General features: G+C 47.6%; 1 protein-coding gene across 1 annotated transcript in view; it reads left to right on the top strand.

The window, feature by feature from the left end:
• The window catches only part of Cadps (calcium dependent secretion activator), a 489489-nt gene that overhangs the window by 108625 nt on the left and 354357 nt on the right, over nt 1-26507 (top strand). Inside the window, exons 2-3 of the mRNA XM_023704988.1 lie at nt 9006-9119; nt 18003-18335. Of these exons, the coding sequence (XP_023560756.1) occupies nt 9006-9119; nt 18003-18335 (447 nt within the window). The remainder of the gene's footprint in view (nt 1-9005; nt 9120-18002; nt 18336-26507) is intronic.

Consider the following 26507-nt stretch of genomic DNA (forward strand, 5'->3'; position numbering starts at 1 on the left):
TTTTGCGGGGAGTTGCTGGCTCAGGCTGCCTTAAGGGTGGGTCTAGGGATCGAACTGTGGTCCCCTGCACCTGACTGGGTTTGCCAGAGCAGGCACTTACACAACTGAGCTAATCCACAAGCCCCCATCACAGATTTTAAACAGTTTCCCCAAAGAAGCACTCCCTGGGCTAGATGCAGCTCAGAGAAAACACATGTGCTTAGGATGCCTGGGGCCCTAGCTTCACTCCCTGGCACAGAAGGAAAGAGAAGTAGCACTTACAAAATGATTAAAATGTGAGAATATATGGACCAGCTCCCCAAGGTGAATGCAATTGTTATGTTTTACAAATGTATACTAATTTTTTAACAATAAATGATTAAATTAAATATTTTTTAATGTGGCAGATATATGCAAGGTTAAGGAACAAATCTATTTTAACCATGGACAATACATGACACTTGTGATTTCACAGATACTATTGCTTAGAACAAGTTTCAGTTTTGGGGGGTTTTTTTGGGGGGGATTTTGTTTTTGTTTTTATTTTGTAGAGCCGGGGATTGAACTCAAGCCCTTGTGCTTGCCAGGCAAGCACTTATTCTACTGAACTATCTCCCCAGCCCTCACAAGTTTCAGTTTTAATGGAGTGATTTGCCGGGCATGGTAGTATGTGCATGTAATCCCAGCCCTGAGGAGGCTGAGGCAGGAGGATCATTGTAAATTTGAGACCAGTCTGGGCTACAAAGTGAGCTTCAGGCCAGCCTGAGCTGCATAGTGAGACCTTGTCTCAAAAAGACTAAAACAAAAGAAGTGATTTGAAATTTATTTAACATAGAATAAAGTAAATGCTGATACCATCTAGTTGCCCGAATACATACACACTAAAGTATTTATTGCTATTAAATACCAAAGGTATTTTTGAGCTGTTAAATATTGGGAGACTCCTGCAAAGGGAGGCCAGGGTTACAACCTAATTCTGAATTCTTCAAGACAAATTTTGACTTCTCAATTTCGATTTCAGAATTGCCCACTCATGTTTTTCATGATGGAGTCTCTCAAACAGATTTTTCCACAAGCCAAATAAATTCACAAAACACATTTTTCTGAATATTATATAAGTGTGTATAAAATGTGCAAATCATTTTATGTAAATAAGTCAATATTCTGTTCAGGTGACTTGGTTTCCTTTTTCCTACAGCAAGATTTAATTTAGAGTAGAAGATACTTTATTTTGGTTACAGCAAGTAGATATTTTGTTAATAAAATTAATGGCATAAATTTTAATGTGTTCAAAGAATGAAATTAAATAAACATTGACCTAGTCTTTCAAGATTAACTGATGATTTTTAAAGCACTTCTTGATTTGGCATTTTTGCCACTTTTCTATGATGATTTTTAAAGCCCTTCTGGTTTTGAAATGATGCTTTTTAGAAAGCAAAAGTCATAACTCATATTCATAGCTTACAAAGTGCCGCACTGGCATTATACTTCAAACTTTGAAGACCTTAACTGTGTGGATAATTGGAACATCTATAATTCCCTCAGAACTTTCCGTCCCTGTCCTTTATGCTTCGTGTGCTGCCAGAATAGGGTCATCATTTTGAAGTGAGCATTACTTCGTCCTTCCTTTATAATGCCGTTGCTGCTACAGTAGGACACATAAGACCCAATAAACACCTTCCTAGGTGCACCGCGTTTCGTCATCAGAGAAATCCACCTGTACGCATTAGGGAAGCATTTGGCTGCAAGTGAGAGAAAACACACAGCGCTGTGAACAGGTGGGGATTCATTATTCGCTCACATCGTAGGCCCGGGGATGGATGACTACAAACATGCCTTTCAGGTGTTCAGAACGAGCAGGACCAGGCCCAGCACCGGTACTAGCATGATGGCACACCTCTGTAATCCCAGCCCTCTGGGAGGCTGAGGCAGGAGGATCACCGCTTAGAGCCTGGCCTGGTCAATATGGCAAGATCTTTTATCAAAATTAAAATGTAAAAAGGCTTGGGACAAGCTCAGTGCGAAGGACCTGGGTTGAACGGCCCATGTTGAAATAAAAAAAAGTAATAGCAAACATTGCTGTGATGTTCTTGCAGGATCCCCAGGCAGGAATCCTAATACTGGAAGTATATTTGCATGCTCCACACAGAAGGTGGGCAGCAGAGAGGGACGCCTGATCCTACTGCATGACACTTTTTATGAGATTTTGAATGATTTTTTGGAGCACCCCTTCACGTTGGTCGTCTGACTCTGTCATGTGGCTGCCCACCCTGCAAGGGCGCCCAGGAAGGAGTGTTGGCCTTTCCAGCTGCCACGAGGAGAAGGTGGAGGAAGAGTGTGACTGTCTTGTCAGCTGTGGACTCTGAGAGAACAAGAAGAGCAGGGAAAGAAGATGACATGTGGCCGCAGGGAAAGCAGACCATAGCAGTGACATGTGGAGTACCGTCCTGCGCCTGCACTCGGTGTGGGCACCTCTGGCCCTCACGTGTGCGATGGTGTCTGACCATCTGGCATCTTCTCTACTCGATAAGTAGACAGGAAAGGAAAGGGCAGGAGAGCTCCTTGCCCGAGAGGCAGCAGTGAGGCCGGGCTTGCACCTGAGCTTGCTCCAGCGCCAACACTGCCTCTGCTGAGCCCAGCACTGACACGCATGGGTGTGTCCTCTGGTGGGTCATCCCACACCTCCTCAGGGTACCGTAGTAAGTGACAAATGGCACGAAATGCGGCGCAGCTTTCAGTCCTGGGCTCACGAGGGGATGGGGGTGGAAGTAAGTGTGCTTGGACAGTCCTAGCGCGGCTAAGGCAGTGCACTCTTCCACAATAATCCAGGGCCACCTTTGCAGGCTTTCTGCATTTGACTGGGGTGCGCCCTTTGGACTGCTGGCCTTGCTGTCAGAGCAGCCTCTGTGCATACCCAGCACCGGTGGATGGACTTCTATTTTAGGAGGGATCATTCTGTGAGCAGCAAGGCCTGCTTGTTTATTTAGAGTCACACTGCTGGCGTCAGCAGCTCTGGGCCAATTATTTCAGTCTGTTCATGCAAGGTCACCTTCCGGGTTCAATCTTATCTGGGTCAGGCAACTGCTCCCAGAGATAAGCTCTGTGCTGCAGACTGAGTCCTTGACTAGCTATTCTTGTGAAGTTCTAAATACAATTTCATTCCCTCCTGCAGTTGGCAAAGAATGCTAGGAAGGGGAAGATGCGGGCATGGTTCTCTACTGTGATGGCTGGAGTGTTGCCTTGCCCAGCTCGGGGCGACCCAGCCACTTCTGCGGGTCAGGGTGGGTCCTAGAGGCGTGGCCTTGCAGCCCCTGTCTGGGGCTGTTCCCTTGCTCGGCGTGGCAGCCCCTGTGAACTGAGCCTCCCCGGCCCTCCCCCACGGCATTCCTGCCTTGGCGCGGCTGACCGTGGACTGAACCCTCTGAACCTATGAGCCAAGCGAACCTCTCCTTTAATTTGTGGGCACCAGCTATTGTGTCATAGTGACAGAAAAGCAGACTGACAACGCCTGACTTGAAAGCTAAGATTGCACCTTGGTAATTTTATCCGTCTGGAGCTTGCTCTTCATTAAGCATTCAGTAAGTTAATGTATGCATTCTACATTTGCTGGATTAAAACCCATTGCATGGCAGCTGCTAGAAGCTCAGCAGTATACAGAATGGATGTGGTTCTTGTACTTGGGAAAGCAAGCATGGTATTTAAGTGATGAGGGCTCAGACACACATCAAGAAGAGAGTGGGTGGACTATGGCAGAGCCACGCTTGGGAACTCACTGACCACTGGGGACACACAGGCCACGGATGCCCCAGCCACATCAGCATTGACATCCAGGTGAAAAGCAGACTGGAATCAGCTCAGATGGAGAAAGTCAGATTGGTGGTCACTTTGGGCTGGGACAGTGACTTTGGGAGCATTGGGGGGGGTCTCAGCCTAAAGGATTTCTTTATCTGGCACCAGAGTTGGTCACGTGGAAAGCTGATCTGGTGAGGACTCCTCACACCCTGGGCTTACAGTGCACGTCTCTGTATGTGTGTGTCATATTTGAAGCAGTCAAATTTACGTGATGAGAACATAAGCATTGCCAAGGCGTGGCTGTGAAGGAAGCGCCCAGGGCCGGGTGGACAGAGATGATCCCAGGGCTGCTGCTTTAGGTCGAGCGCTCAGGGAAGACGCCTGCAGAAATGGAGCCTAGACTTTGAGCCCTGTGGTGGCAGCCACAGGGAGAGCCAGGCCACAGAGTCCCAGGAGGGGAGTGGCCAAAGCAAGACCTCTGGCAGGAAGGGTAGGCACATGGTCACCGACAAAGGGGCAGCACAGGGCAGAGTAAGTGATGGGACAGCACGAAGTCAGGAGAGGACAGAGGCAGCTTACAAGGGCAGAACAGCCATTTAGTTTGTGGTGTTCCCTCGCCGCGTGACTCTCCCACAGGGAGGGAGGCATTCTTGAAGGCATCGTATGTGCAGGATCCCAGGGGTGAGACGTAACTCCAGTGCAGCTGACGCTTCCTGAATGTCCATGTCATGCCAGGCCTTCCTGAGGATTTTAGCTAGCCCAGCTCACCCTTCTTACAGTCAGTATTGGCTCCATTGTACAGGTGGAAACACTGAGGTGCAGACTCCTTGGGCTTTGTCCAGTGAGACACAGCTAGGGTTGACTAAATGTATTTGTTTCCTTGGTGGTGAGAAAAAAGTGTAGTTGACTGGCAGGTGGCCAAATGCAGACTGAAACACCGGTCTGCAGCTCACACCCCTCCCCAGGCCCCTGCTGCTGGGAGCTGGCCCTCTCCGGCCGAGTGTGTGAGCTTGCTGTGTGAAGAATTTGACAAAGTTAATGTTCCTGAAGCTCCTTCCTTTCGTGAGTGCTTTATGATCTGTAATTTCTTCCCTGAAATCCTCATACCATTTTTTGTCACCTTCAATGATTTCCTTCTCTGTCTGAACTGCGAGTTCCCTGATTTCTTTCGATTTCCCTGTGCCTGGCCCAGCCAAGCGGAAACACGAGCTGGGCCTTTCGTTGAGCACTGGCCCCTCAGGGCCGCTGGGGGCTGAGCAGTCATCTGGGCCTCAGGAAAAGCCGCGCTTGCTTATCAGGAGACCAGGCGGGCTGCAGACGTGCCCTGGTCAGCGCAGTGGGGCGTGCATCACTCTGTTTCAGCTACGGAAGCACTCAAGGCGAAAGCAAGGTTTGTTATTCTCTCCTGCTCTGTCATCAGTGCCCACCCTCAAACCCCAGAGGGCTGTGGCTGTTCCGTCTGAGAAGGAATGCTGAACAAGAAGCTCCGTGAAATACTTTAGCTTGTCCTGTATGCTCAGAGTTTATGGGTGCAGCCAGCCACCTCCGCCTTGCTTAAAAGAGCTAATGTTTCTGTGTCATTTTTAAGCTGCAATCAACTACCTCATGTTTCAGTTCAATGATTTCAAGCCCTTACAGGTTAACTATGATTTTTCTCTTTGACTCCACTTGTGCTGATATACCTGGGTAAGAACAGGGCAGCCCAAACAAGTGAGCTCATCCCATACTAAATGGCTTTGTCAGGGCTGCACTACCTGGACAGTATCGACCAGCCCAGGGGACTGTGGGTCACCCTGCTGTGACTCCTCCGAACTGACACATGTGAGAGGCTCAAATACCCAGAGTCCTAATGCACGGCATTAAAAATTTAAGTCATTTCAATAATTTGCATAACAACTGCAAGTCAGAAATGACAATGTCTTGGACATGCTGGATAAACAGATTATATTAAGAGTTATTTCATCTGTTTCTTTTGGCTTTTTCCAGTCTGACCCTCTACAGTGTAACATCACACATGTGGCTGACACGGAAGTCATGCAAATACCAAACGCGAACCTGACAAGTACTCTTTTATTTGCCCCTCACACCAGTATTCTCTCAATTCTTCCAAAGTTTTAAAAATTAAATAAAGTGCCCCAGCTGCCATTTATGAATGTTCCCAAAACTTTGGGGGTTTTTTTTTGTTTGTTTTATTTTCTTTTGTTTCCTGATTGAGTCAAAACTCTGGTTGGACTTAAATATCCTATAATTTTTTTGTTCTGTATTTAGGACAGGGTCTACAGGGTCTCATTATATAGATTGGACTTGTAGTAATCCTCCTGTTTACAGCCTCCCAAGCACTGGGATTACAGGCACATGCCACCATGCCCAGTCTCAATTGCTGTCCCAGTGCGCCCCAGGGGCGGGCCGGCATGGCACGCCAGGGATCAAAACCCAGCCGCTGCGCTCTGCCTAAGCAGGCGCTTTAGTCTGCTGAGCTATCACACTGGCCAGTATCCTATAATTTTAAGCTTTAATTTTTGTTCATATTTTTTTTTCTTTTTTAATTTTAAATAGAATTTTAAAAACCAAAATATACAAAACAGGGGGCCGGTGAGCTAGAACAGCTGCCTAAGCACCTGCGTGGCAAGTGCAGAAACCCAGGTTCAATCCCCAGCACCACATGCTGCACTGGCCCCGCCTGTAGGTGCACTGAGCCAGCCACCAAGACCAGGCATGGTGGCGCAGGCCTATAATCCCAGCATTGTGCAGGCTGAAAACAGGAGGATCATTACAAGTCCAAGCTATATAGTGAGACCTTGTACCAAATACATACAAATTTTTAAAAAAGTATACAAAACAACAAAAAATAATAAAGACAATACATGATTTCAAAGCAAGGTGATATTAACCTTAACAGTAAAAGCATTTTCAATTTCTATGGAAACTCATAACTTTTTAAATTGGCATATAAACTTGAATATATGTCCGTGCTGTCTACAGCACATGTTTCGGAGAATACAGACATCTTGCCGTGGTTAGGTCCAGCTAATGGGAAGCACACTGCCTCTCTCAGCCGGCGTGTTGTGGTCAGCACACTTAGTGTCCACTCTGCATTGTTTTAGAACGCAGTGAGTCACCATTCGAGTTGGCCATTGTGCTGCACACTGCAAGAGAAGCTTCTAATCTCAAAGGCACTCATGTCATGGCAGAGCTGGGATTATTCCGAGGCAGCGAGTTGTTAGAATTACTGCTATCACCCAAGTGAGAACAATGAGAGAAAAAATAAAATTTATTAAAGCCTGGAGGCCGGTGAGATAACTCAGAGGTCTAAGGTGCCTGCTCAGGCAAGCTCGAGCAAACACAGGGACTGCGGTTTGATCCCCGGACACCACATGCCATGCCAGCCCCACCTCCAGGGCGGGCTGAGTTGACCAAAACAAGAATTATTAAAGCCTAACCTTATGTCAGGAAGGCTTTGACTCTCAGCGTGGCCCAAGCAAAAGTGCGTCTGCTCCTGGACGCATGGCCAGCCGGTGCTGCCTTCATTGGCTCCGTTAGAGCAGTACTTCAGAAACACAGTGACCTACTTTTAATTCGGGAGTGTAACTTTAGCAAAACACTCACTATTTTTTTTTTTCTGTGTTTTAAGGAAGGGTCTACAGGGTGTTCAGGGTCTCACTACTAGAGCGGACTCGTAGGGCTCTGCCTGTTTACAGCCTCCCAAGAGCTGGGACTATAGGCACACGCTTCCATGCCCAGTTTCATGTACCATCTCAGCATGCCCCCCTGGGGGGGAGGCAGCACGGCAGGTCCAGGGATGAACCCCAGGACCCTGTGCCTGCTTGCAGGTGCCTTAATCCACTGAGCCCTCATTCACCATTTTTAAAAGTTAAATTTGTTTAACTTTTAAAAGAATAGTTCTAGTTGGCTTCCATATGCATGTTTATGTAAATTGGAATTACTTAGAAGATATCCCCAAATAGTCTCTTTCCCATGCCTCATTTATTCATGGCTGTAATCAGCACGTACTGCTGCCTGCCGCCAGCAAGGAACCCTGGGAGCCCCTGGGGAGCCATCCATGAAGAAGACAGAAGAACCAGCCGAGCCGCTAGCAAGTTCAGTATCGATAACAGGAAGCTGCAGTGCATGGCGTGTTGCAGAAACACACAGCAGGAAAATGCTCCCGGGGCTCCGAGCCGGGAGGGCTTTGTGGGCGACCGCTGCCCAGCAGACCCTGGAGATCAGAGGGCAGGAGCAGGCGTGTGCGCCTACGAGGGAGAACACGGAGGCCCTGACGGACAGGGGACGGCACAGGCCAGCCGCCCGGCCCTGCTGCTCCCTGAGGGTCCTGAGACACCAGGCCCGAGGTCTGAGAGCCTCTGTGTAGCAAGACCCTTCAGAGCACCTGAGGAGCCTGGGCGGCGGGGATTTTCTATGAAATATTTAACAACTTTCTCTTTAAAAAAAAATTTTAAAGTAAAACACAGCAGTGCAATTTGTCCTAGCTGAATCTTGGAAACAACCCAAATACTCATCAACTGAGGAATAGATTAAAAAAAAAGTTGTGCCATTTTTATACAATGGAGTATTACTCAGCTATAAAAAGGATAAACTTGAGGCTCTGATTGGTAAATGGATGCAACTAAAGGGCACCAAGTGAAATAAACCACACCCACATATGTGAACGTCATATCGCCTCTCTAGTATAACAACCTGAAAGAGTAAGTAAAATCTGAAGGATACAATAGATACTGTGAAAGAAAAAGAAATTGTTCTTTTAAATATACGGGGGCCGAGGAAATAGCTCAGTGGAATAACTGCTTGCCTGGCAAGCGCAAGGGCTTGAGTTCAATCCCTGGTTCCGCCAATAAATAAATATTTTAGGCAGAAGCACCACGACCCGCACCCTGTCCCCCAGTCGTGGTGGGTACTCCGCTGGGGAGAGAGGCGGGCACACCCACTCTCTCTTCATCTTAGGATATCGTTTTGTAGGACGCCATCGTAAGAGTGAAACGCGCCGGACAGGAGGCAGTTAATTTTTAGAATTACACGCGTCTGGACTTCGTGTCCAAATACGCTTAACTGTGGTTTGTAGTGCTTTGTACGGATGGCTGTGCGCGACACTAGTCGGTGACCGAGAAGTCGGTGCCCGCTTAGGCGGCCCTTCCCGCGGTGGTGCGCGGGCCTCGGTGCAGAACTGCCGCCGTGCGGGAGCCGGCCCTCACCCGCTCCTCTTTCTCTCTGTTTTGTAGATCAGCAAGCAGCAGCTGCAGACAGTCAAGGACCGCTTTCAGGCCTTTCTCAACGGGGAGACCCAGATCGTGGCTGACGAGGCCTTCATGAACGCCGTCCAGAGTTACTACGAGGTAAGGAGCATCGCGCAGAAGGCCCGGCTCCGGGAGCCCTGAGCTTCCTGGGGTGTCGCTCAGAAGGAAGCACCCCAGTCTTCATGCTCGGGGCGCCTGTCCCTGCACCCGAGGGTGGTGTGGTTTTAAGGGATAATAGCATCCTCTATGGGGGAAACTATAAATAGAAGCGATTGCTTTCTAATTTTTGTACCAGGTAAGGTACTGGGTATTTTCCTGAGGATTCCTAACATCCATATGAGATGGCTCCTGATAGAATTTACCATTTTATGGATGGCTGTACTTTCAGTGCATTATTTGCTGGAGAGATTTTGGTTTGGTAAGAATTCCCCTTGCCTGCTAAGGTATTTGGCTCAGTTTTGGGAAACAGCGGTGACTGATAGCAATTAGCTCTTGTGGAGATACTACTCATTGGTTTGTTAAATAGCGCTGAAAAATAAATGATCTTCGTCGCTGTAGCAAAACAGGCTCCAGCTACCAACCCATGTACGCAGCATTTCCTTCGTGGAATTCCTACATGGAGGGCTTTTCAGAGTCAAGGTAATTTTCATATTTTCCCCGATGCAAATATTTTTTAAATTTTATAAATAGCATCTGCTGACGGCAGGGAGCCTCCATCCTGCGGCCCCATCTGACGTGATGTCATCTCTCAGCTGACTGGCAGGGTGATAGGCGTGCAACCTGGTGTCACCGTGATGTATGGCACTGAATAACTCGAATATACCTCACGAAAGATTGGGTGCAGAAGCCACCCAAGGGTGAAATTAATTTTTCCCCTTTTTATCAAGCTCTGAAAGCTGGTGGGAGAAGTCATGCCAGAACTCTTATCAGGCTAGAAAGACCCTTATCAATGCTTGTGTTTACAGGCATCCGCCAGAGTTTATAAATTTGTCGATTACAAATCTTAATTAGAAAGCTCATTTGACTAATGACGGAAATTTCAAATGCCATTTCTATTAATTAAATTTGGGAATTAATAGTCATCACGGTGTTAAAGAGTCTCTGGAACCGCCACGATATCTACCGGGATCCTAATGTTTTCCTCTACAGTCACTAGTTTATTCAAAAGAGCTTTTGTCTTGTGAGGTTCTGGGCACTGAGGAGAGCCTGAACATTTAGCGCTAGGATCTGTGCAGCGTATCAGCGTGGGGCATTGGTGCTCTCGCTGCTGTCTTCATTGGTAAGGCTCTAGAGCATCTTGGATTCACTTTTCTGGGGAAGTCTAATCCTCTAACGTGCAGGCCCTCAATCCGCGGATCAGGATTAGGACTTGCTGGGCACAGCTCCAAGGTCCTTGCCTCCCCATTTGCCCTCCTGTCCCCTTCACTCCTGCGCTCCGGAGAAGTTGCTGCCTCTTTGTCCCCTGACTCTGAGGATCAAGCACACCCCTACTGGCCTCTATTTTGGCCAGGGTTCTTTAGAGCGCAAGTGACAGGCTCCCAACTCAATTGGCACAAGCCTGAAATGAGATTTATCTGTCAAGCCACGTAATCATCCAGGAGCAGGCCTGGCTGCAGCAGCGCGGGATCCGGGGACTCCGGAGTTGCCGGAGAGATGGTGTCTCTCCCGGGCACTGCAGCTCACTTCACTGCTGCCCTCGCTTCACTGTGCCCCAGGTTCTGGCCACACGAAGACGCGGGCTCATCCTGCCACTTACCCACTCCAGGACAGGGCAAACACTTCTCTGAGGAGCCTTCAAAGGCCCAGGGTGGTGTGCCTGATGATCCAGGTGGCATGCGCCCTCCTGAGCCTGTTGCCGTGGGCAGGATTGAGACAGCCTGCAGAGAAGGCCTAGGACTGGCACCCTGGAAGGCTCAAGTTCCTCCTCGGCCCCGGGCCTCCATTGTGGGCTCAGGCTGTGCTCTTGTCCAGAGAGGGCCCTGTGTGCTCCGCTCCGCAGGGGGAACCAACAGAGACTCTTTCTCATTCATTCCTGCGTCCTCTCTCTACCCGTCCTCCTCTTCCTCCTATCTCTTCTCTCTGTGGCTATCTCTCTATGTCTTTGTGTCTCCCTATCTCTGTCTCACTGTCTCTCTCTGTCTGTCTCTCTCTTGCTTGCTCGCTCGCTCACTCTCTCTTGCTCTCTCCCTGTCTCTCTCTGTCTGTCTGTCTCTCTCACTCTCCCTCTCTCTTGCTCTCTCTGTCTCTCTCTCTCTCTCTCTGTCTCTCTCTCTCTCTCTCGCTCTCGCTCTCGCTCTCGCTCTCCACCATACTGGAAATTTAACTATCAACAGCAAAGACTTAGAAAAATTTATAGCTTTTCCTTAAAAAATTCTGAGACTATTTTTGCAGAAAAGCTCATTTTAAACATTTGTCCTTGCTTTGCTAAGGCAATGATTGTCAACATGCTAGAGAGACCTTAATTTTCAGTCAGAGAGGGAGGGAGCAGGGAATTATGGTGCTTCCCCCACCAGCACCTCCTGACCCAGCCAGCCACACTGAGCTGCCAGCAGCACGCTGCTGGGCCCTGAATGCTGAGCTGGGGTGGGACAGAGAAGGCCCAGGTTCCCTCTGGCTCTCAGACACGGGCAGGTTTGTCATTCCCTGGTGGCCCTGCTTGTCAGCGAAGATCAAGCTGGGCAGAAGATTGCTCCTGTAATCCCCTCATCCCAACCGTCAGGGCTGGGCTGGGCTGCGCGCTCCAGGCTCTCCCCCACTGGTGTCCTGCCCACACGCCACAGTCCTGAGACAGCCCACGGCACCCTTTCATGCTGAGTTCTCACAAGAAAATGTCTTAAACTCAAGCCCTCCCTCCTTGCCTCTCTGCTCCATTTCCATTCCTTCAAGGCTGGTCTTGGCAGCACAGAACAGAAGCAGATGGGAAAGTTTCACAAATCTCGGATTTTGCCTGAAGGAAATCTGGGGGCTTTTGTGGCACCAGGCCTGGAGCACGTGGCTGTAGGGGTGAAGCACTCACTCAGGAGCTCTACAGCAGCCGCCTGGCTTCTGCCAGTGAAGCAGCCATGACTGAGGTTGTTTGTTTTCTGCTGTTTCGTTTTGTAGCTAATCTCCTTTAACAAACATGTGGTTCATTTTTGTCAGACTAGTTTTTAATTTTTTTTTTTCAGACAGAAGTCTTCAGTTTTAAGCAATAGCAACTGTGGTTAAATTAAACTCTCATTATAATAAGAGCAACAAAGACTCCTGTTGTTGTAGCTCTCGTTGCTATTAAAAGAAATAACCAGGCTTCAGAACGGGTAGAAGCCAGGGCAGTGGAACATCTGGAAGACGTGTAATGGCTTTCTGCAATGCTCGTGCTGTCATGGGGTGAGTGGACACCAACCTGCTCTCGTCTGTGCCACCCTGCCTCGTCCTGAGACCTGGAAGGAGCAGTCTCTCTGGTGACGTCAGCTCCTGGTCACTACGTGGCTGCAGAAGGCCGGGGCCCTGTGCCCAACAGTCCTGCTCAGACTGTGCCCCGGAAGGGGCTCCTGGGAGGACGACTGAGACACTGCCCTTTAGGACGAGGCTTGGCTGGCAGAACTCATAGGTTTCTTCCACTGGGGTGCAACATGAAATCTTCATGGTTGACCTTTTTGTGAAAAACAATAATGATAATCATTTAAAAACTCATCTGTCCATGCCGGCCCTGCCCCCAGGGCGCATTGAGATGGCAGTTGAGACTGGGCGTGGTGGCGCGTGCCTGCAATCCCAGCTCTTGGGAGGCTGTAAGTAGGCAGATCACTATGAGTCCGATCTAGTAGTGAGACCCTGAACACCCTGTGGACCCTTCCCTAAAACACAAAAATAAATAAAAACTCATCTGTGAGATTGCCCTATTTTTCTAAAATGGAACAACACGTTTTCCAAGAATTAAAACCCTAAAAACTACTCAATGACCTTAAAGCAGACATATCCCTGGGAGAAGAGCATCTGCCCCACAACAGCACCTGTCCCTGTGGGCGAGGCCAAGGGCTGGGCGAGCGTCGGCCAGTGCTGCAGCATAGGCTGCGGCTCCTCGGCCCGTAGCAACACCTGTATAGGCAGAGCCCAGAAAGGTCTGTGATGAATGCACGAAGGCCAGCAGGGGACAAAGGTGGTACAGTGCCCGGATGCTGCACAGAGATGGCCAAAGGAAAAGGCAAGCTGCACGGTCAGGGCACTGTCCAGCTCAGAGTGGAGCAAGTGCTAGGCAGAGACGTCAGGTCAGCTATCACAGCCTCACCTTCCACCTACCACAAGGTCATGCCCCAGGCCTGCTTCTGAAATTTGCCCAGAAGCCTTTACACTTCGGGGAGGCACAGCTTTGAGATCCAAAGGTGCCTTACATTTTAGAAATGAGCATGCACATTGCCTCAAGGAAGGTAGCATTCATCTTTCCACTTAAAAAGAAGTGCTTCACATGATTATGAGCACAAAACACACCAATTATAAAAATTAATGTAGGAGCACCTCGGCACAGCTCATGATCTTACCGTCTTAGAAAACTAGCGTCACATTTTGACATATATCTCTCCAGGTATTTTTCATGTATCTATGCAAGGTACTTCCATATGAAGGTGGGAAGTTATTACAGATTGTTCAGAACACATCTCTTGTACTTCACGTAGTTGGTGTCACTTTCTTTCCTGCCTCTACACAGGTCCTGCCTGTAACATGGCCTTACTGGTAAAATATCATGTGACTGGTAGTTCTCTGTGACATATTCCTGTCCTGCTTTCCTGCATTCCCTGACCACTCTGAGAGTCTGGTGTGGACAATGTCACCAATTTATGTATGTAATTTGTCATGCCTACCTCAAGTCTCCTAAAAATAACAGTCATCTTTTATTGTATTCTTACCCTGTCCACTTGCCTGCATAATGTCATTGGGTCCTTAAAGCAGATCCAACAAACTAAAGTGAATGTGGCTCCCATTTGAAAGGTGAAGAAACTAGAACTAGATTAAGGACTCCACTTGGGTGGCTGAGTTGGTAAAAGGAACAGCCTGGGTGTGAACCCAGGTTGGGCAGGACTAGAGCTCCTGAGTAGTCTCACCCCACCCAGTACTGATACGCCATTCACCAAGAGCAACCAGGTGTGTGTGTGTGTGTGTGTGTGTGTGTGTGTGTATGTGTGTGTGAGAGAGACAGAGAGAGAGAGAGAGAGAGAGATCTTATTCACCAGTAGGACTGTTTTCTCTGTATGTGGGGTGAAAGGCCTTGGCACAAGAGGACACAGTATGGCTTCTCTGCCTGTCAGCAGGAGAGCGGGACAGCCTACCCTGCCCTGTGCTGGGCCCAGCCACACTAGGGGGCTGTGCTTGGGAATTTCTGATGTCCTCTTGAGCCCACTCGGCTGTGGCGACAGAGGGAAGCACTGATGAATGGACTCGAGTCACTCAATTGACCGCCCTTCACCCTCCTGCATTTATTTGTTTACTTTCTACCTCTCATTATGGGCTGCCTGGAAATTGGCAGAGAAGCAGGGAAAATTTATGGATGTGTAGTGCTAGCCTGAGGCTGAAGGCTCAGGCTGCAGACACCAAAAAGCAAAACCAGAATCAGAGCCACTGATGAGGCTCAGTGGCTGGCGCGGCGACACCAGTACTGTCTGGGGTGCTCTGTGTCTGTGCTCACCACAAGGCCAGGCTGGCCCGGGCTCCTGCTCACTCACAGACTCAGAAGCCAGGACAGATGCTGTGCCTGGGAATCAGCAACCTGCACCAGCACCCACCTGGCCTACCTGTCTCACTTCCTCCTTCCCAGCTTCCACGGCCCTGACACCCTGCTTCCTACCCCTCCTGCTGCGGTCCAGAAGTCCTGTCTCCCCTCTGCACACACACATCACCCACCTTTCCAGTTCTCCAGTTAAAGAAGGAAGATGGGATTAGCCTCGGTGAAGGTGAAGGAACAAGGTTGATAAGGTTAATTGGCTGCTAACCACAGCATAAGTGGTTCAGTATGTGATGAGTACTGTGCTGTTCAGCAGAGAGGACCTGAGGCCCTGGCGATGGGTCTGGACCCAGGGGTCACCGAGCCGGTTCTGGCCACTAGCCGAGCAGGAGTGCCAGCCTCTGTTGTGGAGAGCCCGTCCCGTGTGCTTGCTGACTCCCCTTTACCTTCCTGCCCAGCCAGTCAGGCTCCCACTTGGCAGGAGCTCCGCCAGGGAGGGCTGCCTCATTCTTAGCAACCTTGTGCTCATTCAGCCAGCACCAGCTCTGTGCCAAACACTGTCTTAGGCACTCAGAAGTACTCAGAAAGCAGTGTGGGACAGCCCTGCCTGCCAGGAGGGTGTGGTCGGCCTGCAGACCCAGACAGGTAGCTGCCGCAAAGCAGTGACAGATGGCAGATAGGAAAGGGCTTTGAGAGAATGAATGTGATGAAGGGACCATAACTGGGGCTCCCTCGGGTTTGGGGGACCTTCACACGGAGAGATGGGGAGGAACGTGGGGCTTTGTTGTTGACTGTTTACAAGTCACCTACAAACAGGGCAGGACTGAGGCCTAAGTAGGAAGACCATTGCTTTCTGCCTCTATCATACACAGCCACACACCAGAGACTTTCCGTGGATTCCTGCCCTGGCCTCTTGCCTCCTCTAGCCTTGTGCGTTGTCCCAGCCTAAAATCTTAAGTGGTTCCCCGGGAGCCTTTGACAGGAGGGTCTGCACCCTCAGCACCTGTGCCCTTGCCCTTGGCCGTGCCCTTTCTGCTGGTCACAGTCACTTCCTAGCCCTGCTGCGCCTGTGCTACAGCAGCTTCTTCCGGTTCTCTCAGCCAACCGGGTCTTTGCACGTACTGTCCCTCCTCGCGGAAATTCCTCTCTGTTCACCCTCCGTCTCGCACACGCTATGTCCGAGAGGAGTCCTCTTTCAGGAAGGCTTTCTTGACTACACCCTGGAGCGGTCTTTGGGCCCCGGAACCTTCCTGTGACATCGTTTATTCCACATTGTAACCGCATTTGTTGGGACTGTGAGGATGGTGCTGTGCAGCTGGGAGGGCCCAGTCTGTGCTCTCCGGCAGCACTGCATCCCTGGGATCTAGCACAGCGGATCAGCGCCCTATAACCACCAAAGAAAGGGCCCTTGGCCTGCCGGGAGGAGTATAGGTGCAGCTGGAAGGAGAACCCCAACCCCGGCAGCACGCATGCGGCCCACCAGGCCCGAGAGGCGCCTTCCCAGCCAGGAGCGTGTCCGTGTCTTCGGGCCTGACCGGAAGCGCTCGCTAGCTCTGTGGCCCAAGGGCTAAGCGTGCAGACCCTGGAGTGTGACCAGGACGCAGCTCTCAGCGGCAGCAGTATTTTTGTAAGACGCCCCGGAACCAGGCAGCTGTGTGAGGGTTCAAGAGAGGCAGCAAGCAGAAGAAGGGTAAGACGCTGTGTTACTAGTGCAAGCTTGCAGCGCAAGGCCGTGGCGTCCACCGTGGGGGGAGGGACAGGCCCGTAGTGCACCTCGATTCCTCCATTAGCCTCCCCTTTCCTACTCCCCACCCCCACCTCAAGATTTCTTTGCCTTTACCAAAGATCTGTCCCCCTCTCTCCTCTGTACTTTTCTCTTTTGCTTTTAAATTATTTATGATTTGGGGTTGTCACAGAAGAGAAGTTATGCTGTTTAAGCTTGCAGGTCTGATGTATCTCACTTAACAACATGGTTCGAATGCTCCTGCTCGATGACCCTCCTGGGACTCGGGCAGCGCTGGTCTGTCCGATGAGCCAGGGTCCTCCTGCGGCGGCACAGCACCCAGCAGGAAGAGGAGCCGGGACGGCAGGCGACCTGTCTCTAGCCGGCCCTCCGCTTACCAAGCGCGAGTCGCTTGCAGCTCCAGAGGCCTGGCGGCGTTCGCAGCCGCAGGTTAGCCTGAACGCCACGCCCACGTGCACGGCCGCGCAGGCTCAGCAGGGCATGCACTGCGCAGAGGCGGAAGCTATCGTGACGTTTGCATTTCCGGATACGCTATTGATGATTAACACGTACTTTTCCAGTGCTGATTTAATTCCACTTCTGAAAGGTGTCGCTGAGGTACAAAGTGAGATGTAGGCTGTGGCTAACCTTCCAGGGCTGGGCGCCAGGAATCCTGCCGGGGAACCTTTCGCATGATCAGGGCAGCTGCAGTTCACACAGCAAGGGGTGGGCCGGGCTTGGCTTCAGGGCTTTTCACCGAATAACTCCTTTGAGCCTCGTGTTTAAATAGCTCTATAGGGGCTCTGTGTAGCCCATTGCATAGATAAAACCATCGAGGTACGACAACCTCAACCCTCCTGCACGTGCAGTCCTGAAGTGGTGCAGCAGACGGAACCCCACGCCTGGTGACAGAGGTTGCCAATACAGCGTTCCTGTCTCCCGCGACCTTGCAGCCTCCCTCCTCCCCATGAAGGTAGTCTCCCTCTCTGCAGTTCTGTTACCTGGGGTCAAACGCAACCCAAAGAGAACAGAAGGAAAATTACAAAAGTTTTAAAATGTGTATGCTCGTGATGCGCGGCGCTGCGTGTGCTCACCCGGGGAGCTGGGGCAAGCACCCTCTTGTTCCTTTTCTACTTCCCCCGTCTTTCCCCTCCCCCCTTTTTCCTGTATCCCTAGGTCCCTTTTCCACCACCCTGGTAGGTTTTAAATCACTCTTACTATTGCCTTATGTGATTAATCTCTTACTCTAGTGAGTTGAGGAAACCTTATCATGGGAATGGACACATAGGATAAACATGGTCCCGCCAGGGTTTTGTCCCGTCTGTGGCTTTGAGCATGCCCAGGGGTTCGGTACCATCCTTGCTGGGATTGGGGTTGCTGTTTCTCTCCTTTTGCAGACTTGGACACTGATGCAGAATGTGTGATAATTCCCCAGGGCGCGCAGCCACGGGGGTGGACAGGATGTGACTGAGCTGGGGCCTACCAAGCTGGGCACAAGGAGAGCTGGCAACGCCTGGGGCCCAGTGCCTCCGTGCTGACACTCTTTCCCCGTCCTGCCCCCGCTCAGGTGTTTCTGAAGAGCGACCGTGTAGCCCGCATGGTGCAGAGTGGAGGCTGCTCCGCCAACGACTCGCGCGAGGTCTTCAAGAAGCACATTGAGAAGCGGGTGCGGAGCCTGCCAGAGATCGATGGCCTCAGCAAGGAGACTGTGCTGAGCTCCTGGATGGCCAAGTTCGACGCTATCTACCGTGGGGAAGAGGACCCCCGCAAGCAGCAGGCCCGCATGACAGCCAGCGCCGCCTCAGAGCTGATTCTGAGCAAGGAGCAACTATATGAGATGTTCCAGAACATTCTCGGTATCAAGAAATTCGAGCACCAGCTCCTGTACAATGCATGTCAGGTAAGGTGTCCCACACCTGGGCCCAGGGCTGTGGGTCCTTAAATATTACATTTTATGACTATTGGTTAAAGAAAATCTATTATAGACTGGATCATTTCCATAAGGTTTTTTTTTTTTTTTTCATTTTAAAAGAAATTAAAACCATTTGTCAGCCTCTACAAATCTCATGGGCCAAGGGACTAAGATTATTGTGTCTAAGAGGTAAGTGGACCCTATGAGTATGGCCCAGTTTCTGTGTGCAAAATCACTGGAAAATCAAAGTACTCAGTTTATCTTTGAAGGAAGGGATGGCCCAGCCTTGGAAACAGGTGGGTTTATCAGGAGCATTTGCATAGCTCCAGCCAAGGACCCAGCTGGACAGAACACCTGGGGACGCAGTGATGCTTTAAGACAGGACAGACTCTTACACCTGCGTTCATTACATCATGACTTTCCAGGTGCACCTGAGGGGCACCTGACTCTGCCTGGGTGCACCCCCAAATGTGCCTGTGTTCCCTCCTTGGTGGAGGGCTAGGGAGAAAGTATTTCAATGGTGATGCATAACCTTAACTTCCATTCATTCAACACATGTTGTTGTCTACTTTGGGAAGGGTTGAAACTTAGTGCATGTCATTCAGTAGGACTTTTTAAATGTATATGCCCAGCCCACATCACTTCCCGTCCTGGAGACTGTGGTAGGGCCCAGGAATTTGTATTTCCTCAAATACAAGGGCCTCCCTTCCTGCTATTTGTCTGGCCCCGTCTCTCTGAGCAGCTCTGCCCTGGTTCTCCTAGGCCTGGACAGGTTAAATTAAGACACATTGGCGTATTAGCTCAAAATTGCTCTGTGCTGAGCATCAGACAGATTTAGGTACAGGAAATCCAGGTGTGACTCCTCACTGGCGTTGTGGCTTTAGAGTTCAGTTAATATCCTAATTGGAGCATGCAATGATGATCAGTTAAAATACATACTGATTTAACCACATAATGGAACAGAATAGTCTCCATTCAACAAAAGACTTCTTGTAGAAGGTGACTGTTATGGTTTGTGTCTAGGTGTCCACCCAAAGCTTCATGCCGTCATTGAGGTGGGTTTCTAGAGATTGTGATAATTCATGATCCAATGCAGGGATTATGGGTGTGAGTGCTACCCAGGCCTTGGGGTGAATATTCTGCATTACAGTATAAGGAGGGGAGGGAAGCTGTCTAGCTGCTGCAGCTGCTGCCCCTCGGCTCCCACTTTGTTGTTTTCCGCCACAATGGATGCCGCCATCAGCAGCTGCCCTCTGCCGTGTGCTACTCTGCCTTGGAGCCAGCTGAGTATGGACTGAAGCCTCCACTGACTGTGAGCTAAATAGACCTTTAAATCCTGAATTCTGGGTGTTGGATACTTTTCCCCAGCCATAAGAGAAAGATAACTAAGACAGGGACTTACTATGTGGGGCAGTGTACACTAGATATTGCTAAGCTAGATATTCTCCAGCTGTGAAGCAGAATGTGACGGCTTAGCCCCATTTTATGTGGGGACAGTGGATAAAGAGCATTGGATGGGCCAAAATGAAAATGCTAACTGTTTTTTTCTTTACAGGATAGCAGTATGGTTCATTATTGTGGCTTTCTTTTGTGCTTATATATGTATTTACATTTTCTGCTTGAACATGTATTTTGTAAATATATTTTGTATATTTTGTAAATATATGCATATTTTATAAATATAAAACTCTTAACAAAGAAATAAGCAAAACAAGGGGCCAGAGAGATGGCTCAGAAGAATAAGCGCTTCCCTGGCAGATGCAAGGGCCTGAGTTCAATCCCCGGTTACACAAAAAAAAAAAAAAAAAGAAAGAAAGAAAGAAGCAAAACCATAGAACAAGGAGACGTTATCTTCCGGTTGGTTTTCTAGATGTTAGCTGCTCACATCCCACCTTTATGGTTTTTGCCATTTATGAGCATCAGCTATATTGTTATTTAATAATATGTACTAACTCAACTCAAAACACTTTTAAAACCACCTTCATGTTAGGAAAAATTTTATGTAAAACCATAGCTCTGATGTCCTAGCTTTTCTTTTTCTTAAAAAAATGCACAGTAAAAGGAAAAATTAGTATTTAAAAAGCTGTTTTAGATCATCTCACACTGCCAGTGGCATGAAGCCAGTGGACCAAGCCGTGCCCTGATATAGGGGTTCCGGGGCTAGAGACCTCTGATGCCCCTACTTGCCTGGAAGCCGCCTGGAGAGTCTGGTGGTGGAGCCCAGGCAGGCGCAGGAGGAAAACTATAATCAGATTTCGTAAATTACAGATTCATTCACTACAAGCAGCTTTCTTGTAGACTACACTTTGCTTTGCAAAACTGTCAACTCACAAGAGAGAAGACACAGAAATGAAATCATATTGCTTTCATCTTTGCCCTGCTTAAATCATTTTTTGTTTATTTTTATATCACCCCTGCCCCATTTTTCTTACAAGACAAAATAATTTCCTAAATGTTTCCAAATCCCCAAAATATGCATGGCATTTTCCTTTTGTGCACGTCCCGTACATCCTGGGGGAAGCTATAATCTAATTTCTGGTATTGCTTTCTGGAAGTTCTCGTGATCTCTTCTAATGGGGATCTGCCAGTAACTGCCACTTTCATCTCAAATGAGAAATGACATTTATCAGAGAGTGATTATATCACTTACGTAGCAGTTGTTTGTTGCCTACCAGAGCATAAGGAAAAAGTAAGAAGGCTTCACACATATCTCTCCATTTGCACATGGAATTTTTAAAGTCCGTTTTTTTGACTGAGAATGGTTGGATCAGAACAAGTTGCTTATACTCAACAGAACACCTAAAGTAAAATAATTGGCAACTCATTATGAAATCAGCGGTGTTTTTGCTTTTCATAGACCCTTGGGAAGAAGCAGTCAATTACATAGCTGTTTGAGCATTCCATTTGGGTTCTAATTCTAGTACTAACTCAACAAAGCAAAGCTGAGCTTGATGAATCGGAGACCTGGTATTGAGAAGCGTTGTAAGCAAGCTCCCACTCAGCTGTTTCCCTTTAGTGTCCTCCAAATTTCCTATCAGTTTGATGCCCCGCTGTGCCAAGTGTCTGCTGCTTCCTACTGCTCTGTTTAACGTCACATGTTGTCCTTAATTACCTCTTTCTAAGATGTATGGAAACTTCCCTTGAAAACACCACGGAGATGCATTTCAGAAAGAAACAGTCATACAGTGTCTCATACATTTAAATGCAAATAAACTCTTGTGAGTAAGGCACCCCCAGCTGATGCCACAGTGTGAGCGAGCGAGCGAGCGAGTGGAGGAAGCCAGTTGCCTTTGTGTTTCAGTTCTGCTCTTTGGAAATGCCACCGCCACTTGTTCTGTGCCGATCACTTCCTCAGCTCCTGGAACTGTCAGCAGTGTCCCCTGACCTCTTCATAGCCATCTTTGTGCCCGGTAGCTGCAGGGATGGTATGCATGTGCTTGCTCTTCAGAGATGACAACGTCCATCTGTCATTTTTCCTCTCTGATTGCTGAGAGAAGTTTGCCATGAACCTGGGAAAGTTGACTGGAGAGACATGAATGTGCTTCTCTAATCTATAAATACCTCCGCGTTTTCAACATTGAATTCTCCAACATTAATGAACCGCCAATTTTCTTAACATTTCCTTTCCTTTTTTCCAAGCCATCATCAATGCGGCCTTTGATGGTGTGTTTGTCTTATTATAGTCCCATCTTCCTCGGACTCGATTAGCACTTGCCGGCTTTTCAGATAGTTTATTAGACTCTGAGGAGAAAGCTCAAATTATCAGGCTTTCAGCTGTGACCCAGATTGCAGAATTGTATCCTAATTCATTACAGGCTCCTTAATCTCCATATAACTACGTGGCATTTTCCAGGAGCAGAAGTTCCCCAAAAGACCTGTTGGTGGAAAATTTGTTTCTTGGGCCAGACTCTATTTATTAATCACTTTTCTCGGCCTCGTGACAACAACAGCATTCTTTGCATATAATAATATTTCAATAACAAACTACAGAAGAAATACTTTAAAATCTAGGAATGGGGCAGTGGTAGAGCAGTCCATTTAAGACCATTCTCGTATTATGTATTCATTTAACAGCTATCCTACACATTCAGTGTGCCCTAGACGCTGTGCTAAATATGACGAGGATGGAGCCAGAACTTTCTTCCTTGGTCTGCAGTGACATCCCAGGGCATGACTTCTTGCTGTCTTCTTTCATGCCCATGCAGAGCTCCTCATGACTTGATCCTATCCTGCTCAAAATATTGCATCTAGTTTTGCTCTTTCTGTGTAACAAACTAATGTCTTGGAAGAAGACCCAGGCACTGTGTCCCATTATCAAATCTCATAGTTTTTCAGGGTCATACTTCCTGACCTGACTCAGCTGGGTTCTAACTCTGAGTCTCTGCAGACTGGACATGGATGCCAGGCAGCCTGGGTGCACACCGCAGGCCCGGGGCGTGTGTGTGCTGAACTCATACCCATTTCCTTGCTGTGGTGGAGCACTTCAGATTCAGCAACAGAGAGAAACTGGGGCTTTGGGTCTCTGATTTCTAGATCCATTGAGGATCAGCTTCCCGGAATGAAGCCAAAATCAAGAATTAAGTACCTCACACCTGCAGAAGCTCTTCATTCTTGTCATCTGTTAGAATCAGTCCCGCCCTCACTCATGGGAAGGACAACAGGATGTAGTAGACCCTAGCATTGTCTGCCTTGGGTTTCTAGGCACCCTGATTCCTTTAGGTATCAACTTAAGTGCAACTTTCTTGGAAAAACTCTCCCTGACCATTCAACCTAAAGCAGGCTTCTCCTTAACTGTTGGTTTTTCTAGAAGAGTTGTTTATTACCATCATATGATTTGATATAATTGATGTAACCTTGCATGTTGATTTATTTTGCTATTATCTTCCTCTCTAGACTATTTCATTAAGAGTAAGAACCATGACCAACACTTAGTATAATACTTTGCACAAAAAAGATACCCAATTAAATGCTAAACCTATAAGTATAGAGGCTAAGGCAGTTAAGGCTTGCAGGGTTACTTGCCCACATCACACAAAACTGTTTTGTCATTTTTTTTTTCTTTATGAAGCAAAAAGCCACAATAGAACAGGCCTGTCTATGACTTAAATTCACATGCTAGTACTGTGTATCACTTGAGGGTCACAGTGTTCTTGCCAGTGCAAATGTCCCTCTAGTCACACTGAACCTGTGTCTCACATCACACATTTTCCCAGAAGGGGCAGAAAGTAAAGCTCATCTTTCCAGAGCCATGGGCTGCCTCTTGCAGTCATTACTATTTGATGGACTGCCCCACTTCATATGACTTTGCCTGCCAGATGTGCTTAATTTCAGCAGTCTTAGGATGTAAAGAAGTGTGGGCACAAAATTAAAGGCAATGAAGAAAGCAAAATCTAATTTACCAATATCTAATTTCTGATGATACCATCTAGGTTTTTCCTGCTCTTCTGGCAGTTCATAGAACACATGACCAAATAGTTGTGCTTATCCCTGCTGCTACCCAGGACCAGCAGCGATGGAAGGTTGGCATGGAAACTGACAATGGGCTTGCTGCATCTGAGGGACAGGAAGCTGGATGTCGTCTCTGCACCCTTCAGAACTCTAGAGATGTTTCCGCAGTTTCTTCCCATTGTTGCCAAAATGGAACCCTAAACAGGCTTTTCTTCACGAAGTCCTTTCCTGAGCATTGAACCACAGACTTTTAATCAGAACTGTAAAAGCAGTGTACTTTCAGAAAAAAATCTTTAACAGAAATAGTATCTTCCATTTTTCCACCTTTTGCCAGAAGATGAATCCTATTATCAATCCTCTAGCATATTCTTACAAAGGAAAATATTTTACCAGCCTTCTAATGCATTTTGCCATCCAAGATACTCTTTTGTGATGATTTAAATTTACCTCCTTCTCACACCATCTTCACCAGGGTCAGTTCAGTGTGATACACTGTGATGCAGTGTGATACAGTGGGATGCAGTGTAATGTAGTACAATATAGTGGGATGCAGTGCAATGTAGTACAATATAGTGGGATGTAGTGGGATACAGTGTAATGTAGTGTAATGTAGTGGGATACAGTGCAATACAGTGCAGCACAGTATGATGCAGTGTGATACGCTGTGAGGCAGTACAGCACAGTGTGATGCAGTGTAGTGTAATGTAGTGTGATACAGTGCAGTGCAGTGTGATGCAGCATGATGCAGTGCAGTATATACTGATTCAGTTTTGTTGTTTACCCTTTTTGATTTAATCCTTTCCAACACTAGGAATAGCATGCAGCAGTTCCCTGTCCTGCTTAGGTAGTTAATGATTCTGCGTCATTCTTTTATGACAGCCCCAGCTAGAGGAAGTCTCCTGATCCATCTTTGTTCTGAACTCTGGTTTGAACAGGAGTAATACCTACCAAGTACCCAAATACAAAGCATTTGCTGTGTTCCAGCACTAAATTCACTTATACACCCAAACATAACCATACAAAATACTCATAACAAGTCTGTAAGGTGGGCATTTTATACACATTTGGATCAGAAAGCTGGAAGAAGAAGGGAGAGAAAAAGAAAGTGAGGGAGAGAGGGAGAAGGGGAGGGAGGGAGAGACAGAGAGAGAGACTACTTTCTCGAAAGTCAGACATCCACTGAACAGCCCATCTAGGCTCTGACCTCAAGACTGCATGCTTCCAAACCAGGTTCTTCAACTCACCTGCTGGAGACAAGAATGCATCTTCTCCATAAGAGTGGAAGTAGCGTCCTTTTCCTCCATTAAGTAGGAAGTGTATTGATTTACTTATACCCTAAGAAGACATGGATAGGAGTTACTAAATCTTTTCTCAGTGTCTTTTCTTACTTTAAAGAGAAAGAACAAAAAGCAAAACTTCAAAACAAGAAGGCATGCTCTTAAGTAAAATAAATCAGTGTCTTTTTAAGTAGCTTGCTCATCTTTTCCCTGAAATGTTTTGGAGGAACCGAAAGGTCAGCAGAACTCGATCCTGCTAACTCTGCCTGTAAAGGACATGTTTATTCAGTGGAGATTGATTCACAATCTGTCACTTCATTTGGGTTGTACCATATCAGTACATTTCCTGGTTTAAATGTGCAGAATTTACTTAATAAGGCCCCACAGTGTTCAAATGATGGTTGAAAGTTAGGAAACTCCATGTTCCCTGCCTTTTCTTTGCTTGTGTGAAATCCAGCCAGCTACAGAGCCTGAAGAGTGGTCACCTCCTGTGTTTTTGTTTTATGATTTACATTTTTAGCTTTATTTGGTAGTATCTTTTAAAAATTAGAAATAATTTTGAGTGGTCAATTTATCAGCATTTTCTTACTAGCATTCATCTGAAAAATGAATGAAAAATAATTGAAACCTTCTCTCTATTTCACAAAAGTGAGATCTTTGTTTTTCCTTCTTTGCAAAATACATACCTGTATCAAAAACTAAACAGAAATGAATTAGTTTAGGTAGAACACATATCTTTATGATACAGGTTTTCCTGTACAAGTGCACAGTTTTCACCTCTCCACATATTCAAGCTTCCTCTGGCGGCTCTTGGTGGAGAATTCTAATTTTCACCATATAGGCTCCATACAGCAATTGTTTATTCTTAGAAAGTCTACTGTTCTTGATGCTGCTGAGTAGATATTTTTTCCAATATTTTCTTGTTGGTTGTTAAAGTTATTTTTGGTATTAATTTTTAACTAGTGATATTCTTCTTTAAAAATTGAATAGAACAGAAAAGATGTGTTTCCATGAAAATATTTCACCACTTCACTTCCCTCCCAGAGAATTCATGCAAGGTGAATCTGATGCTGCATAGATCCATTTCAGCATTAACCTGCAGCGCTCCTACAGCCTTTTCACTACAAGATCTCTCTTCATTATGGAAACTCTGATGCTGACCAAGTTGGAAGGTAAACCTGAAGCCTTTCCCAAAGATATTACACACATGAGGTTTCCTCCAAGTGTGGACAGCCTGGCGTACAACACAGTCAGAACTAAAGCTGAAGCCTTTTCCACACTCTATCGTAAGGGTTTCTCCCCAGTGTAGCTTCTCTTATGCCAAATTAAATGGGCATTAATATGTAAGGCTTTTCCACATTCCTTACACTGAAAAGGTTTCTTTCCAGTATGAATTCTCTGGTGCACAATATAGTCAGAAGTACAGCTGAATGGT

This window comes from Octodon degus, unplaced genomic scaffold, assembly GCF_000260255.1.
Source record: "Octodon degus isolate 3935 unplaced genomic scaffold, OctDeg1.0 scaffold00210, whole genome shotgun sequence".
NCBI classification, from domain to species: domain Eukaryota; kingdom Metazoa; phylum Chordata; class Mammalia; order Rodentia; family Octodontidae; genus Octodon; species Octodon degus.